Below are 15030 nucleotides of genomic sequence, written 5' to 3'. Positions count from 1 at the left end.
TATTTTTACTAGTATATGAGTTTGGTAGATGTGTGTGATTTTGGTAGATGCATTTTAGATTGATAGATGTGTTTTTGACTGGTAGGTGGGTTTGGACTGATAGATACGGTTTTGACTAGTATATGAGTTTGGTAGATGTGTGTGATTTTGATATATTCATTTTTAACCGGTAGATGAGTTTGGTATATGTATTTATACTAGTAGATGCGTTTTTGACTGGTAGGTCACATTCTTACTATAAATAAACCTCTTGTTGGTTGATTAAAACATAAACATTACAATCTACAACCAAATAATCTCATTGTTCAAAGAAATTCAATGGACTCCACTTTCCGAACAACTAATTACGCTATTGAGAAGATAAACTCATGTGTCATGTTTATCTTGACGTTTCGCAAAATCCTATCACTGGTATAAACCAATCCAAAGATCGATGTTGGAGTCGTATTGAAGAAGATTTCAATGCATGCAAATCGAATAACATGAAAGTACACAATATCATATCATTGTAATGTCGCATGCGAGTTATCCTCCGTGCTGTTAGAAAATTATGTAAATGTGTTAGTATAGTTGAAAAGCTGAAGCCGAGTGGCGCATCTTAACAAGATATTATAAGTATTTATTATTATATTTACATGAATACTCTAAGTCTATTTTTTATACGAGTTAGATATTTCTGTGCAGTTGAACATGGCAAAGAGGTTTAATAATGCAAGATAAAAATTTCATTAAAAGTTTCAAGTTTGATCATGTTTGGCCTATAATGAAAGATATGGAGAAATTTTCGACCAACGACAGTGCACCAATGCCAGTATCCAAACAACATGTCACAAAGTTAGATTCATCACAGTCGAATACTCAAGAACCATAGCTCTCCAATATCAGGTTCCCCTGCAATAAATTCATTTTCAATTAATTTAAGCAGTGATGAGAATGTAGGTGGAACTCCATCTCAACGACTTCTTGGAGTGAAAAAATCCAAATTAAAGAAAAAAAGAGAAGAACATGTTTTGAATTAATTTCTACGATAAGGAAGGACATCGCGAGCTTATCAATGTATTACAAAGGTATTTATCGATATGCAACAAAATTATGATATTAAGCTGTAAACATTGCAAAATGATCAAAAAAGAATAGAAATTCGCCAACAACTAATAGCATTGGCTATAATTCAAGATGAATAATAAAGTTTTGTACATGGATCTAAGCACAATTAGCGATCCAGAAATACGTCAAATTGTTCAAAACGAACGAGCAAGAATTACACAAAAAATAGATGAAGAATGTCGTCAACATAAGAGGCAGCGCATTTGGAAAATATTTTGGTGATTTTGGATTTTTCAAATTATTGATGATTTAGTTTTGTTTATCTTTTATTATATTTGCATTTAAATTATCTGAATTCGAATTCATATTTTTATTTTAACTATGTGTTTGAATGTTATAAATATTATTCAATAATTTTTTGTGTTTGATAATTATAAATTATGTTATTTGCATTAATTAATTACACTAACTAATTATTTTTATGAATTAATATATTAATCAAATATTTGTAAATTATTATAATATTAACAAAATATTTTTTAATTAATATATTAATTAAATGATTTAAAATATCTTTATATATTAAGAAATTATATTTCATTATTAAATATATTATTTACTAAATTAATCAATCTATTTTATTATTTAAAAACATTAAACAAATAAACAAATTAAAAAATTAAAATAAAATAAAAGTGTCTAGCGTCAAAATTTGAAGCAAGGGTTTCATTTGCGCCAAATTTGAAGCAAATGGATGGGCCATTCAATCAAGTCTTTTATGCCTAATTACTCTTTTTGGAAAGGAGGAACAACTTTTTCCTCTGGTTCTGCGTCCCCGGTTGGAAGAATTCCCAAGCATCAAACTAGCGCTAACATCAAAATAGAGCCCCGGTTGGAAGAATTCCCAAGAAAAACTTGCTGTCATAAAAACAAGAAGGCGAGAACGACAGGAGGCGATAAAGAGAAAGATCGACGAATACTCGAGCCAAGAGATCATCATATATGATCAACATGTTTAAGGGATGCTGTCATCATCATTCCCTACTAAAGGAATGTGGACATAACCTGACCATTAAGAAGAGGTAATACCGCTTTGGCCAAGAAGGGTAGGATGGCAATTTAACTCCTTAAAACTTTACCCCGATCAGAAATGTCTTTCCTTGCTGAAAAATTAAAGAACATTATAATCAGATGATATTTGTCCAGTTAAGACAGCTAACACCTCTTTTGTACATCAAATACAACACTTCTTTGAGCAACCAAAGAACTGTAGGCAAAACAAGAGCTTGTTTCAGAGCTATCTTCTATAGTCACGTACCCCACCCGTTCTCTGGTCCCGGAAACCAGAAGACTGCACTGAATTCCGATGTGTCTGCCTCTCTCTCCCGTCTCTTATATTCACTCTTGGTTGGGGATAATTTCGGCCTGGAGTGAGTTCATAACGCCTATGTGAGCTATTTTCTGGGCTCCATGATTCAAATCCGTGCCTTCCTGCACGTTCATTTCTCTCCCAGGTCTCTGTAGGCACTGCAGCATTTACAGGGGCCCCAGTGCGAACATTGTTTATAGCTGGATTCTTTTGATGGTAATTAATTTTCTCATAACCCGGTCTAGTACTTAATGAACGGGGAACAGTACACTCGCGTGTGTAAGGAAGCTGTGGATGTAATGGTGCAGATGTGGGAGTTGGTAAGAGCCTGGATGATGAAATGCCCAGAGATGCTGCTGACATATCGATATTGCCAAAGTTTTCGACCCGGAGTAAACTAGGTGAGGCGCGATTAGAGTTGATTGCAGTATTCGGGTTTAGCACCATCTCTGGTGCCAGATAGTGTACATTGGAGGATTTGTTATGCATAGGAATATGAGTACGCGGCTGCGACTGAATAGTGGATGGCAGAGTCGATACTGGCGGGGGGTGAGAGACAAAAACAGGGGCCCCTGGAATATGAGCAGTTTCCGGGGCTTGAAATACACCGCCTTTCTCAGTTATGTGCTGCCGTGAAAATGGGTTTCTCGTTAAGTCGCGCTTCACTCCATTCTGCAGTAACCAAAAAAAGAAAAAAAAAAACGATTACCATAATCACTAACTTGAAACCATAACCATATGAAAATGCAAGAGAAAATTAACCAACGCGAGAAGCTTTTCATCATCCCATGATCACCGTTAAATGGTCTACTCAAGGTTCAGTTAATGTTAGGAAACTTGTGTTCCTCAAAACTCTACAGGACATTCTTTAACGCATACTCCATCGACCCCTACGCTACCCTTCTAATTAAAACGAAAAATTCAGGATAAAAATCGGAAGTATCTCTGGTTCGATTTAAATTTACGTGAGCTAAAAGTGTGTACATATACATATTTTTTGAGCTCGACTCAAGAAAAACTTTATGGGACAGCAAAGTTTTTAACATTGAATTTTAAAAAATGGAGGGAAAAATATGCTGTATAATTTATGTTCTTGAGAAACTACTGCGTATTGGAACACTTTCATTATATATATAATTTGAGGGAGCGTGGTAGACACGTAAAACCAGGGGAGATTAATGTATTAAAGTATAGTTAAGAATAAAATTCTATTAAATCTCAAAAGTAGTGTACACAATTTGCTTAAATTACGCACCGGCACAAGGTCGCTTGATGGAGTTGGTGAGGGCAGAGAAACCTCAACTTTGTGGTCATCTTTTGCGCCTAAACCAGCAAAATTACTGAAAGAGGTCACCCCATTAACCTTAATCATATCAAGAAGCTTGACAGTCTCAGGACTCGATAAATCACCAGCCTGGCCCGAAGTCAATGCATAAACTAATTCCGGGTTTTTAAGCAACTCAGCTAGCAGTTCAAGATCTGGTTCAGGTACACTCCCACCAGCACCGCTCAATGTTGTTGAGACCGCAGCTGCACTTCCCTCGCAGTCATTAACAGAAACTTGTGGTGTTTCGAGTGGTTCAACATCTGGTAACTGCTCTATAGGAATTTCGGGAGTTAATGTGTCATCATGGTCCATTTCTCTGTCCCAAGGTTCTCTTGGGTTTGTTGGAATTTCTTGAATTGTCCTATAAATTATTTCCCTCTCACGCCTTATTCTATTTTTCTGAACTTCAACTTCTTTGCTGCTTTCACCAGTGCCGACAAGCCATGATTCCTCAATTTTCACTTCTGCGCGAAACAAACAGATGCCCGGAATGAGAAACGCTTACTCAAAAAACTAGGATATAGCAACTAGTAACACAGGACATATTATCGCCAGTAAAATTCTTTTCTTGAAGTTTCTGGTATGGTAGTTCGGAAAGTAAAATTGTACAGAAGGAAGACAACAATAAAGGAAGGGTTAAGTTGGCGATATTTAAGGTCAATCTATTGAAATGATGTTCATGTTCAAATCACTGCTTAAATCCTCCATTTTCGTGTTATTCATATTGCTTCTTTGATATATGGAGCAATCAAACGAACACATTGCATTTGTTGGAAAGGTGTAGTTAGATTAACTTGTTCATGGAATACTTTAAAATGCAGTGGTAATTCTTTTCTGGCTTGAACACGAAGAACAAGCTTTATGTGGAAGTTAATAATGCACATCCTTGATCCTTTAATAATCGTATCATCATGATCAAGTTCTCAAATGTTTGAAGTCTGATTCTCGTTGCAATTCAATATCAATGAGGGGAACGAATGGTTATTTAGCTCAGAGCAAAAGAGACTTCTTTTGCAGTACTTCGATTGTTACCATATGACATCCACCATCCCAAATAAGAGCACACGTGATTTGGCAGAAGGGAAAATGCAAACATCAGGAACAAAAGGCTGGAGAAATGAGACGAGGAATAACCACACATAGCACGTCATGAATGAGGTGAAACAACAGTGGATAAGGCATAAAACGAGAAGAAAAATAACATAATACTTGTACAACTGACACAAAGCAACTGTGGACGAGTCATAACACGGGAACAAAAATAACACAGTATTTATGCTGAAAAAGCTCCACCGCACTTCCCTTTCTTTTCTTCTGAGTTCTGTTACATTTTAGAAGTATGAGAAATTACATACATATGGATGGTATTCCATCAAAACAACAGCACATTGTTGTATTGCAATTCCTCCTATAATTAAGATGGTATATAATCCCATTTCATTTTCAATCAAATTATTAGTTTCATTGATTGAGAAACGCGTGCAACAGAGTTAATACAAAATGGTGCCAATTAATAGGGGTCTAACAATGGCAAACCCATAATCCATACAAAAAGACCGAAAATGTGCCAACCTTCATCAGCAAGTTCACCAAATGCATACGTCCTTGGCAAAACCAAGATTAAATCACTTAATAAACCATATAAAGGCCAGGTCATCTGCCTATGAATTTAGTAACTCTATTTAAAACCTCAAGTGACTCATAACTTCCTAATACAATATTAGTCTAGAGAAAATTAAAAGAAAAACGCATAACCAAGAACAACGGTGTCAGGGAAAATTCTTATTTCAGTCAGTTAGTAGTAATCTCTCCAAATATTCAAACAATTCTGGAAGTAAGGCCTAATCATAGATTGTAACTTGAACAATCAGAGGAAAACAAGGACCACAAAAATGAGAGCAAAAGGCAAATGTACCTCGGGGTGTCCGCCATGTGAACGGGATTCTCTTGATCTTTTTCCATGGAGGTTCCTCCAAATTTGAACGAGTAGTTACCCGTATGTTAGAAACTTTGGATGTGGCATTATCAAGTTCCCTCCTCTCATCAAGATCCGCCAGAACAGATTTAGGTATTGATGGTGGGACATTGGAATGGGGTGTGCTACAATTGTGTGGACTATCAGACCTCAATTGGGAATTATCGTCATTCTTTGTATATTTACTTTGCATAAATTGGGTACGCATTTTCGCTTTCTGTATATCGTCAGCTGAAAGTGGCCTGCTGTGAGTTGCAGGTGTGGATTTCACAATATGTGGGCTATTGGCAACTATTCTTTGGCCAGGGGGATCAACCATCTTAACCCTTCTTCGCTCTCGCATTTCTGTGACTAGTTAAGGCATAGTATATAGAGAACAAAGAAGAATAAAGGGAAAGGACACTCTGAATGCCTTGGAAGCAATTATCATAAAAAAGCAAAGTAAGATAAATAATTTCAAAAGTACATTTACACCACACATAAAGACATTAAGATATCAACCGGATACCAACAAATGGGAGAATGAATGCTTGGTGGTATTGCTCTCGCAACTGATCACAACCATAAATCATTAGTAAATGTTAGACAGCATTAAATATCAATGCTCATGAGCTCATGATTTTGACTCAGTGTACAGCTACATGTCAATTTTTTTTCGTTTTTGGCGTATTTCTTTTGCATAACAATGTGAGATATCCGGATGAGTTATATCATTTATGCGATCTCAACATTTTTAATCGTGCAATACATTACTTTGTAAACTATGACTAAATTTTTATCCATACTACACTCAAACTAATTCCTACTATGTTGCTAACAGACCTCACCTTCCCTAGAGGACTGTAAGATGTTGCCGTTTCCACGTTTGCCGACATTATGTACATAATTAATATACACACTCAAATTCTAACGGAGTAAAAATCGAAACTTTTTTAGTTTGCAATAAATAGTCAGAAACGTCTGGGTCAAATTGGCTTTCATCACAATGGGTGAAAACTTGACGTGCCTAATGGATGTTAGAAAAGGTTGCAGATTAGTTTCTTCCGTTTCTCTCAGATTTCTCAACAATACAAATAACAGAGGAATGATCCAGAAAAATGATGATAGAATGATGTAAAACTGAAGACTATCAATTCATGGAAGCGAAACAGAGACATATTAAGTCATATTTTCCGTATTCTATAGATACAACAGAAGATTATTTATCAGTTATCACAAAGCTTTAAATCGTCAATAAACTGTCAAATGATAGCTTTTTAATCAGCCACAACAAGAACCAACTTGTGAAAGCAATGATTTTCTTAATTTAATAGTTAAGTACAAGGTTGATATTTGATTATGTAGCTTTGTCGCCGGGGGACTAGAATTTCAATGAAAAGTGATTGAACCCTGACTAAGAGTTTCAAGAAATTTGGTATAAACTCTAAAATATTTGATATTGATAACTGAACAGTCAAACCATTATAAATAACTAGACAGACAAGAAATTGCCATGCATCCCACCCCAGAAGCTGCATTAATCCTACAAATGGGTTAAACACAGTCCATGGAGGAAGCTGAGGCAATACACGAAAACCCAAAGCAAAAATAAATAAAAAATTCAGCTGGCCGTCCACCGAGATCATCTTACTTATCCATGATGTTCCAGCTTTGCCACCAGTTTTTCTTTCCAGAAATTCCTTTTTTCCCTCTCTCATTATCATTGTATAAGTCGTGGTTTATCACTTTATAAAATCCAATAGTTCTACCTTGCCCAACGAACGCTCTGGTGAAATATCAACCACCACAGCAGGTACATTGTGAGGTCATTGTTTTACACGACTCTTCGAATAATTTAGCCAATGTTTAAGAATTTCTTATTCCAGATTGATTATTTATATTTTACTGAGAAAATAACTGTCTAATTTGGTTAGCCGCACAAAATAATTGAATGATTAATTTATTTTTATATAAAAATCAAGTATAATATTTTATCTATCAAGGTGAGACAATGGCACGGGAATTTTTTTCTATAAATTACTAAGTATAAAAATATTAATGCACGTCAATCCCCAACCAACTGCTCCCACATAGTCCTGAAAAGAAAATCAAGTTTAGTTCTCCATTTAGTTCATAGGCGATAAGAAGGATACGAGACGACATGACACCTCTCCTTTTATTAGATTCCTCTGATGATGATGTAAGCAGCTTCGATTTCTGTGGAGATTCCAACTTCCTGGGAAAGATATTCAGGCTAAAAATAAATCCCCGAAAAAAGTTTGCAAACAAATTGATGTCAGTAGATACCTGAAGCTGTTTGCATTTCCATTTGTTATTCTCAGATCTGCTTCCTGTAGTATTAAGAATGACCAGTGAGCAACTTTATCAAAGTTAACATGTTTTGAAAGATTCTTAAGTTACGGGAACACTTACCGAGTAATTAGCATTTGAATCCCAAGTTTCATTGCCCATGACTTCTTTAATGCTGCAAGCCACGACAAACTAATTTTCAAAATACTTGAAACAACACTATCTATGAATACAAGTTAAATGGACTTGCCTTTGCTTCAATAGCATCTCATCCTGTGCATCACCAACAGATTTGTTACCGTTGAGTTTGTTTGAAGATTGGCTGCTTGCAAACATTTTGCTCCACGTAGATAGTAAAATTCTTGCCCTGTTCGAGATGTCTGGTCTTCAAATCAGGAAAAAATTAGACAAGTAGCCAAAACAATTCCGGGAAATAGTTTCACTGGTAAAAAAATAGAAAGTAAACCATGCAATAAACCATCCATGCAAAGAAAATTTAATCACTAGTGATAAAATGCCAATAAGTAACAAATCATCCATGATGTACAGGTTACAAGCCTAAAAGTCTGTATTTGATGTCCATGCATCCATTTTACAGTCTAAAGTTGGTTACAAAGACATTTGACGACAGTTGATTGATATTGACTGCATTCATGAAAGCATAGATAAAAGACTATCAGAGATATGCATATATGGGAAAATTAGTAGACAAAGCATGCACCTGATGCCCTATAAAAACGCAGTTTGTTAACACTTTGCAATATAGCTGACATATGCACGGGGAGAGCCTTGCGCAATGGCAAATGACAAAGCACCTGCAAATACAGCAATATCCTTTTAAGCTATTGGTGGCTATGAAAAATAAAGAATGCATTAAATTAATAATAAGACTGAATCACCTTCAGAACAATGTTAAGAACACTCGTTTGTTCTTCCATAGCCGCTTGACTCAGCCATGTTGCTAATATCATCACTCCGCCTTCAACTAAAAACCTGGAAATGCAGGCAAATTAGATCATGCAGGAAAAACTACCTTTGCATAAATTATCAGTCTGCGATTCACCGAGGTCAAGCTTAAAGTACCAGTGAAGTACTGAGATTTTTTCAATCAGTAAAATCCACTCCAGCAATTTAACCTGTCCAGAGAAAGATTCTTCACTCCTCATCAAGCGAAAGATATTGTCCATAAAATAAATATCCGACTTTTCTTTGCCTAATGGGACCACCTCAGGATGCATCAATCGAGATGATCCTTCATGACTATTGGGAGCTACTGTGTCGATTGGAACAGGTTCTGCAGACACGTTTGGATATGAAGTTGAGGCTGTTCCATGATGACTATCATCACAGGTCCTAGACCTGTCAGCCTTCTCTCCGGACAATCTGACAAAGTTCCTAACTCTTGATCGCTGACCAGCAAAGAACTCCTGGACCTATAAGATATGAAACATAAAGTTAGTATTCAGTAACTTTTTGGAATCTCCAAAAGCAAATTTCTGCAGCAGCATACAGTCATACATTTTAAAGGAAAAAAGTTTTTGATAAGACCCTAAATAAACTTGGTCGTCATCCTAACAAGTATATGTTCTACATTTTATATTCAATATGCACATGAGATAAAGGTAAAATAGCATTATAGGCGCTTGTAGAGCTTCTGGATGGCAGGAACTGCCAGCCCACAGGTTGAGACTCCAGAGAAATCCAAAAAGAGGATGAAGAGACCTGAGTAGCCGCAACCCCAAACTGAGCACTGATTTCCCGTATTTCCCTCTTGCTAACTGCATCTTTGATAGAAAATACAAACTTCAAGTACTGTACAGCCTTTGGATTCAACAGATCTCTAGGTCGTTTTGCTGAGAAAATATATGACAGTCAGGTAGAACAAAGATTAGCAAATCTAATAATTTTAACAAAAGTGGACAGAAAATAAACCAACAATAAAATCAATCGATTTCATAGCTGTAGAATGTGTAGATCCATGCATACGGTCGACCAAACTTGCTAATAATATTTATCCAAACAACAGACAATATCCGCATCAGAAACAAATTTCCCATTGAGAATAGCGGAAGAGATCTTTCAGCACATCAAATAGATTCATTAATCGATAATTGAATAGAAACCTCTAATTGAATCCCAAAACAAATTGGGTACACGACTATAATAATAAAAAAAAAACTCACCGATTTTAATAGATAACGCTCCAGCAGCCTGCATGAATTAATTAAGCGTGATCAGAAAAGGAAAGATAAGCAAATGATGCGAAAATAATTTAATTATCCAAAACACGCACACACAAAACAAAACAAAAACAAAAACAAAAAAGAAACAATTTTGGAAATTAAATAAATGGATAACTGAACAAACCATTTCTTGGGACAGGGGATTAACGCCAGTTAATTTACATTGGGTGGCAACAATTTTTTGGAGCTTTCCAATCTGTGTCTGAAAAAGATCGTTCTGAGCTTCCAACAACTCTTTATACGACGTCGCGGACCTCTTCGACACGGCCAATTCCAATTGATTGTCCTTCGAAGACTCCATTTCCCTGTCTCCACGGCAGAAGTAAAAAATACCTACCAGCTTGAAAATTGAAATTAGGAAAAATGATCGAAATCGTCCAATCACGGGCCCGAATGTTCCAATTCCGCGGAATCAGGCTACTGTTAAGGGAAACGGAGAAAGGGTGAGGGAGATTTCGAAATTAGGGTTGGTGAACGAAAGTTGTCTGAGAACCAGCCCTCGTACATTGGGAAAAACTTGTTTTAAAGATACTGATCATTTGTAAAAACTAATACCGGATGAACTAATAAACAGGGTAAATATACATTTATAAAAATAAAATAAAATAAAAATAAAATAAAATATAATCAAATATATCAAAATTATTCGTCCAAAATATCATCTTATTGATAAATAAAGAAAACGAACATGATCAATGAATAACACACACACACACACACATATATATATACTTGGAATTACCAATTTTTTTAAATTAAGATAATTTTAAGAGAGTTTTTTTATATAAATAAATGAGTGAATCTCTTATGAGACCATATCACGGATCTTAATCTGTCAATTATATCAATATTCACAATAAAAAATAATTATCTGACAATGGATTTATTTCTAAGGAAATATTTCTAAGGAAAGCTCGAGACTTTAGCTAGCTATTTAAATTATTGTTTGAAAATATAAATTAAAATGTTTGAAATATATTTATTAATATAATTATATTATATTAAGAGAAGATTAAAATTATCGGATCATCCACCAAAATAATTTGGACTAAAAACAATTGGAAAAAATTTGGATTTGACTAAGATTTGATAACTTCCGATATAAAATGAAACCAACTCGATTTGTTTACACGATGAGATTGCCCAGGAGCTAGCACCAGCAGTGGAATAATTGCATGTAATCATATAATTTATATGTCCGATGAAACATAAACATGGCACTAAATAGACAAAACAACCACGGCACAGATCTCCTCTTAAACGATTAAATAATGTATGAAGTTTCAACTCTTTACATGCCAAATCCCAACCACCCAAGATATTGTTGTTCAAACAAGTTTTACACAAATCCCCTACTAAAGAGGGTGTTGCAGACATAAAAATTAAAAGGGTAATACAGAAATTGAGTACATTCATCATCTGTTCTTCTGGTTTTATTATATTCACAATTGAATAGAAGAAGAGTCGACAAATGAACCGCGGGAAGCGTTTGTATTTATCCTGCAGTGATCAATCAAAATGAATAATAAGTTGGTACGAGGTGGTATGCTAACGGGCGTGTACCGAAAGGAGTACCTGGCATTTCAGAATAAGAAGAAGACGGGCTGTATTTTACAGTTGGCGGATGATCGAATTTGCATGTACGCCCAAACTTGCAGTGTCCATTCTGCAAATAAAAACTGCAGGCTTGCATCCCCTGTTTATCCCAAGTCACAAGAATCAACTATATTGTGTAAACACGGTTAGTTCACCAATTGGTCAAGTAGGAGAACTGTTTTACGACTATCTAACTTAGCATTATCTAGCAATTCGGCGCGAAACATCCCTGGTTCTGGTTTTTTGATCAATTTTGTTGGTAGAAAGTTTTTAACACTTGAGAACCTTTCATCAATTATTTGAAATTCAAATACTGAATTTTATATACATGTCGATAAGGTAGCCCCAAAAAAACAAAAAAACAAAAAGAGAGAGAGAGATCACCGACAAGAATCATAAAATTGCCACTTTACCAGCTAAACTCGCGATCCAGCCAAAGATGATTCATTCAAATACAAATGCAGAATTCATGCCACTAAAAGCCAAGACCAGTCCAACCATGTCTTAAAAACTACAAAGCTAAATACCCACTTCATCGAGAAATTAAAAATGTCCACAGTACAAAACAAACCATGACAAAAACTAATCGTCACAGTGTTCCCTGGGATTGGACTTGAGCCCCTCCAATGCAGGTTAGGTGAAACTAAGGAAGGCACAAATCAGAAGTTCTAAACAAATATGTAAATACAAAGATAAAGGCAATAAAAGGTAAAATATGCGTACACATAAACAGATAACTAGCAACAGCAATCATGTTCTTTCGTTTTATTCGAATCAATCAGGTCGTACAAAAGGGACCAAACTTACCGGGCGTAGAGGAAGCCCCATGGGGCTAAGAGCACAATTAGTTTTCGACAAGAGCCAATCTGGTGGATGGTTATACCTACAAGATGATCCATATTTACAATCCCCAGTTCTCATGTAATAGTTGCAGTTCGGCTGTCCAGGTCTTTCTGGAAACTGAAGTTCCTTATTTATGTTGCTCGAAGAAGGTAACTGGGGATAAACTCCTGTAATGGCAGGTGCAGAAGAACCTAGCTGTGACATCCCGTAAATAGAAGGTGCCCCCACTGAGGGTTGAGCACCAGGTGATGGTGTAGGGCTTACTGCTCCCTGGACCAGCAAAACCGTCTACATGTGAGCATTACTTGATAAGGATAAACAACTTACATTATAAGATTACAAAATCTATAAGTTCTCCATTTTTATTAAAAAAAAAACAAGAAGAAGAAGCTACCGAGTATGGATTCCAATTTGAAATGGGAACCACTCCATGTTGAAGCAGCATGGGGCCATAAGCACCAGCAACGTAAGAACCAGGCAACCAGGCACTATAGGGGGCCTCGCAACTCTATAGCTGCTCGATGAGCTATCATACTGCTCAGGAGACACAGAAGAAAGAGACTGCACGTTCGCATAAAATGGACGTGCAGATGCAGGCACAGCTGAACCAGCTGGTTGAGGATGATCGAATTTACATGTTGTGCCAAATTTGCATTGCCCCGATTTCAAATAGTAGGAACACTCTTTCTCCCCCTGTCAGAGGATAATGATCCTTAGAAATTAAAAGTACAAAAACTCCTTTTTTAACAAGAAATACACATACTGTCATGTGTGTGTGTGTGTATATATATATATACAAGGAATTATTACCGGTCGTAACGGATATCCAAAAACATTTAGAGGTACATTGGTCAATGATCCACCCGCATTTTTGGGGTGATTAAACTTGCAGGACACACCAAATTTACAGGTCCCTGTTCGTAAATAATACTGCAGATTTCGCCAGAGCAAATCAGTAAGGAGTGTGTATAATACAATGAATGGTGCAGTCATCCACATTTATTAGATCATTAAACAATCCAAACACAATATAAAAAAACTAAATAAGCTTAGCTCAATCAATCGCTCAAACACAGACAGCAGGGGGTACCTGACATGCTGGCTCCCCTACTCGCTCCGGATACTCTCCAACTCCAAACTGTTGAAAATGAATTAAACAGCTTAAAGAATTTACAGCGACTTTATAAATTATCGGTAAACCATAAACTAAAGTCAGTATATCAAAAACAAGACGCCCATCCGCTTGGCTGAACCAAGAACGAGGTTAACAAAATATGAGATCTTTTTTCAAGAGCTTCCAAATACTGAACTTAGATTAAAAAAGGGGAAGCACCCATAAAAAAAATAGCGCATCAAAACCCCTGAATCAATGCAAGAAGCACCGACATAAGATTAACGAAGGTTAAAACCAGAGTTGTGTGATCAGGGGCGTACATCGCTGCCACGATCCCGGGGGTGATGAAACCGGCACTTGGCACCGTACCCACACGACCCGGTCCGCATATAATACGCACAGTCGGGCTGACCCGGTCTATCCGGGTACACTTCACTCTCCCACAAATTCAACCTCCGCATTGATTCTACATTGGTAAAAAAAAGATAACCACATGATCAAGAAATCCTTCTTTCACGACAAAACCCTAAAAAAAACCACATTCCAAGTTAAAGAAACACAAGAAAGAAACACGAAATCCGGACCGAACCCACCTCTCACGCCAGTATCTTGACCCCACTCCCCCTGCGGCTGACCCGACTGCGACCCGTACAGCTCCATTCCTCTTCTTAACTCCACTCAATCAAAAAAGGGCAAAAGGGCAACCAAGAATCCTCTCCTACAAAAAGTTCTATCCTCTTATCCTACAATGACGCCTCAATCTCACAATCGCCCGCTATCTTTACTACGTACGAGGAGGAGGCCTTCGCGTCTTGTACTAAAGAAATCCCCAAACAGTGGAGAGTGAGTTCTTGGTTTTCTTTTTGCTTTCTATTATTATTATTATTCCCACAGTGTGATTCTTGAATTGAAAGTATAGTATAATAGTCTTGGTTCGTACGATCGTATTTATGCGGTCGCTCTCCCCCGCTTACGATTTTTCCTTTCGCTTTTTGGGGTTCGCTCTCTCCCCCACTCATCGGTATTTTCTCTACAACTTTTTCGTCCGTTCGCGTACCCGCCAAATGTGTGAAAGAAAGCGGGTTCAGCATTTAATGCTCAAGCGCGTTTTTTGTTTTTCCTCTCCAAATTGGCTTAAAAACGCAATAGTATTATATCAGCCTTGACCGACACTCTATTTCTCTCTTCAATTTACCTATTTCTCGAAATTGCATCCAATCATTTGTC

At 36.6% G+C, this 15030-nt stretch overlaps 2 protein-coding genes across 3 annotated transcripts; both read right to left on the bottom strand.

Moving 5' to 3' along the window:
* Positions 1-1775: 1775 nt before the first annotated feature.
* Positions 1776-10797, bottom strand: LOC140823329 (homeobox protein LUMINIDEPENDENS-like). Of its 2 annotated transcripts, XM_073184609.1 has the most exons (14): positions 10375-10797; positions 10191-10218; positions 9730-9860; positions 9234-9440; positions 9091-9143; positions 8907-9000; positions 8729-8822; positions 8258-8387; positions 8131-8182; positions 8005-8048; positions 7851-7933; positions 5659-6063; positions 3672-4207; positions 1776-3088 (listed from the first exon to the last, which is right to left on the bottom strand). In XM_073184609.1, exons 1-14 carry the CDS (start codon positions 10549-10551, stop codon positions 2345-2347), a joined length of 2778 nt encoding a protein of 925 aa, XP_073040710.1. In that variant the 5' UTR covers positions 10552-10797; the 3' UTR covers positions 1776-2344. The 2 variants fall into 2 exon arrangements, with proteins under 2 accessions (XP_073040710.1, XP_073040709.1); XM_073184608.1 differs by having other exon boundaries at positions 1779-3088; positions 9091-9440; positions 10375-10796.
* Positions 10798-11477: 680 nt separating this feature from the next.
* On the bottom strand, positions 11478-14840 carry LOC140823328 (zinc finger CCCH domain-containing protein 32). The gene is given in 9 exon segments (XM_073184607.1): positions 11478-11750; positions 11826-11946; positions 12654-12959; positions 13084-13173; positions 13176-13382; positions 13500-13619; positions 13780-13827; positions 14124-14269; positions 14397-14840. Coding segments are annotated over 9 exon segments (1110 nt in total). The 5' UTR covers positions 14464-14840; the 3' UTR covers positions 11478-11745.
* Positions 14841-15030: the final 190 nt, after the last annotated feature.

Source organism: Primulina eburnea, chromosome 2, assembly GCF_022965805.1.
Source record: "Primulina eburnea isolate SZY01 chromosome 2, ASM2296580v1, whole genome shotgun sequence".
Classification (NCBI taxonomy): Eukaryota; Viridiplantae; Streptophyta; class Magnoliopsida; order Lamiales; family Gesneriaceae; genus Primulina; species Primulina eburnea.
Note: the sequence above shows the minus strand (reverse complement) of the source record. Positions and strands in the feature narration are given on the sequence as shown.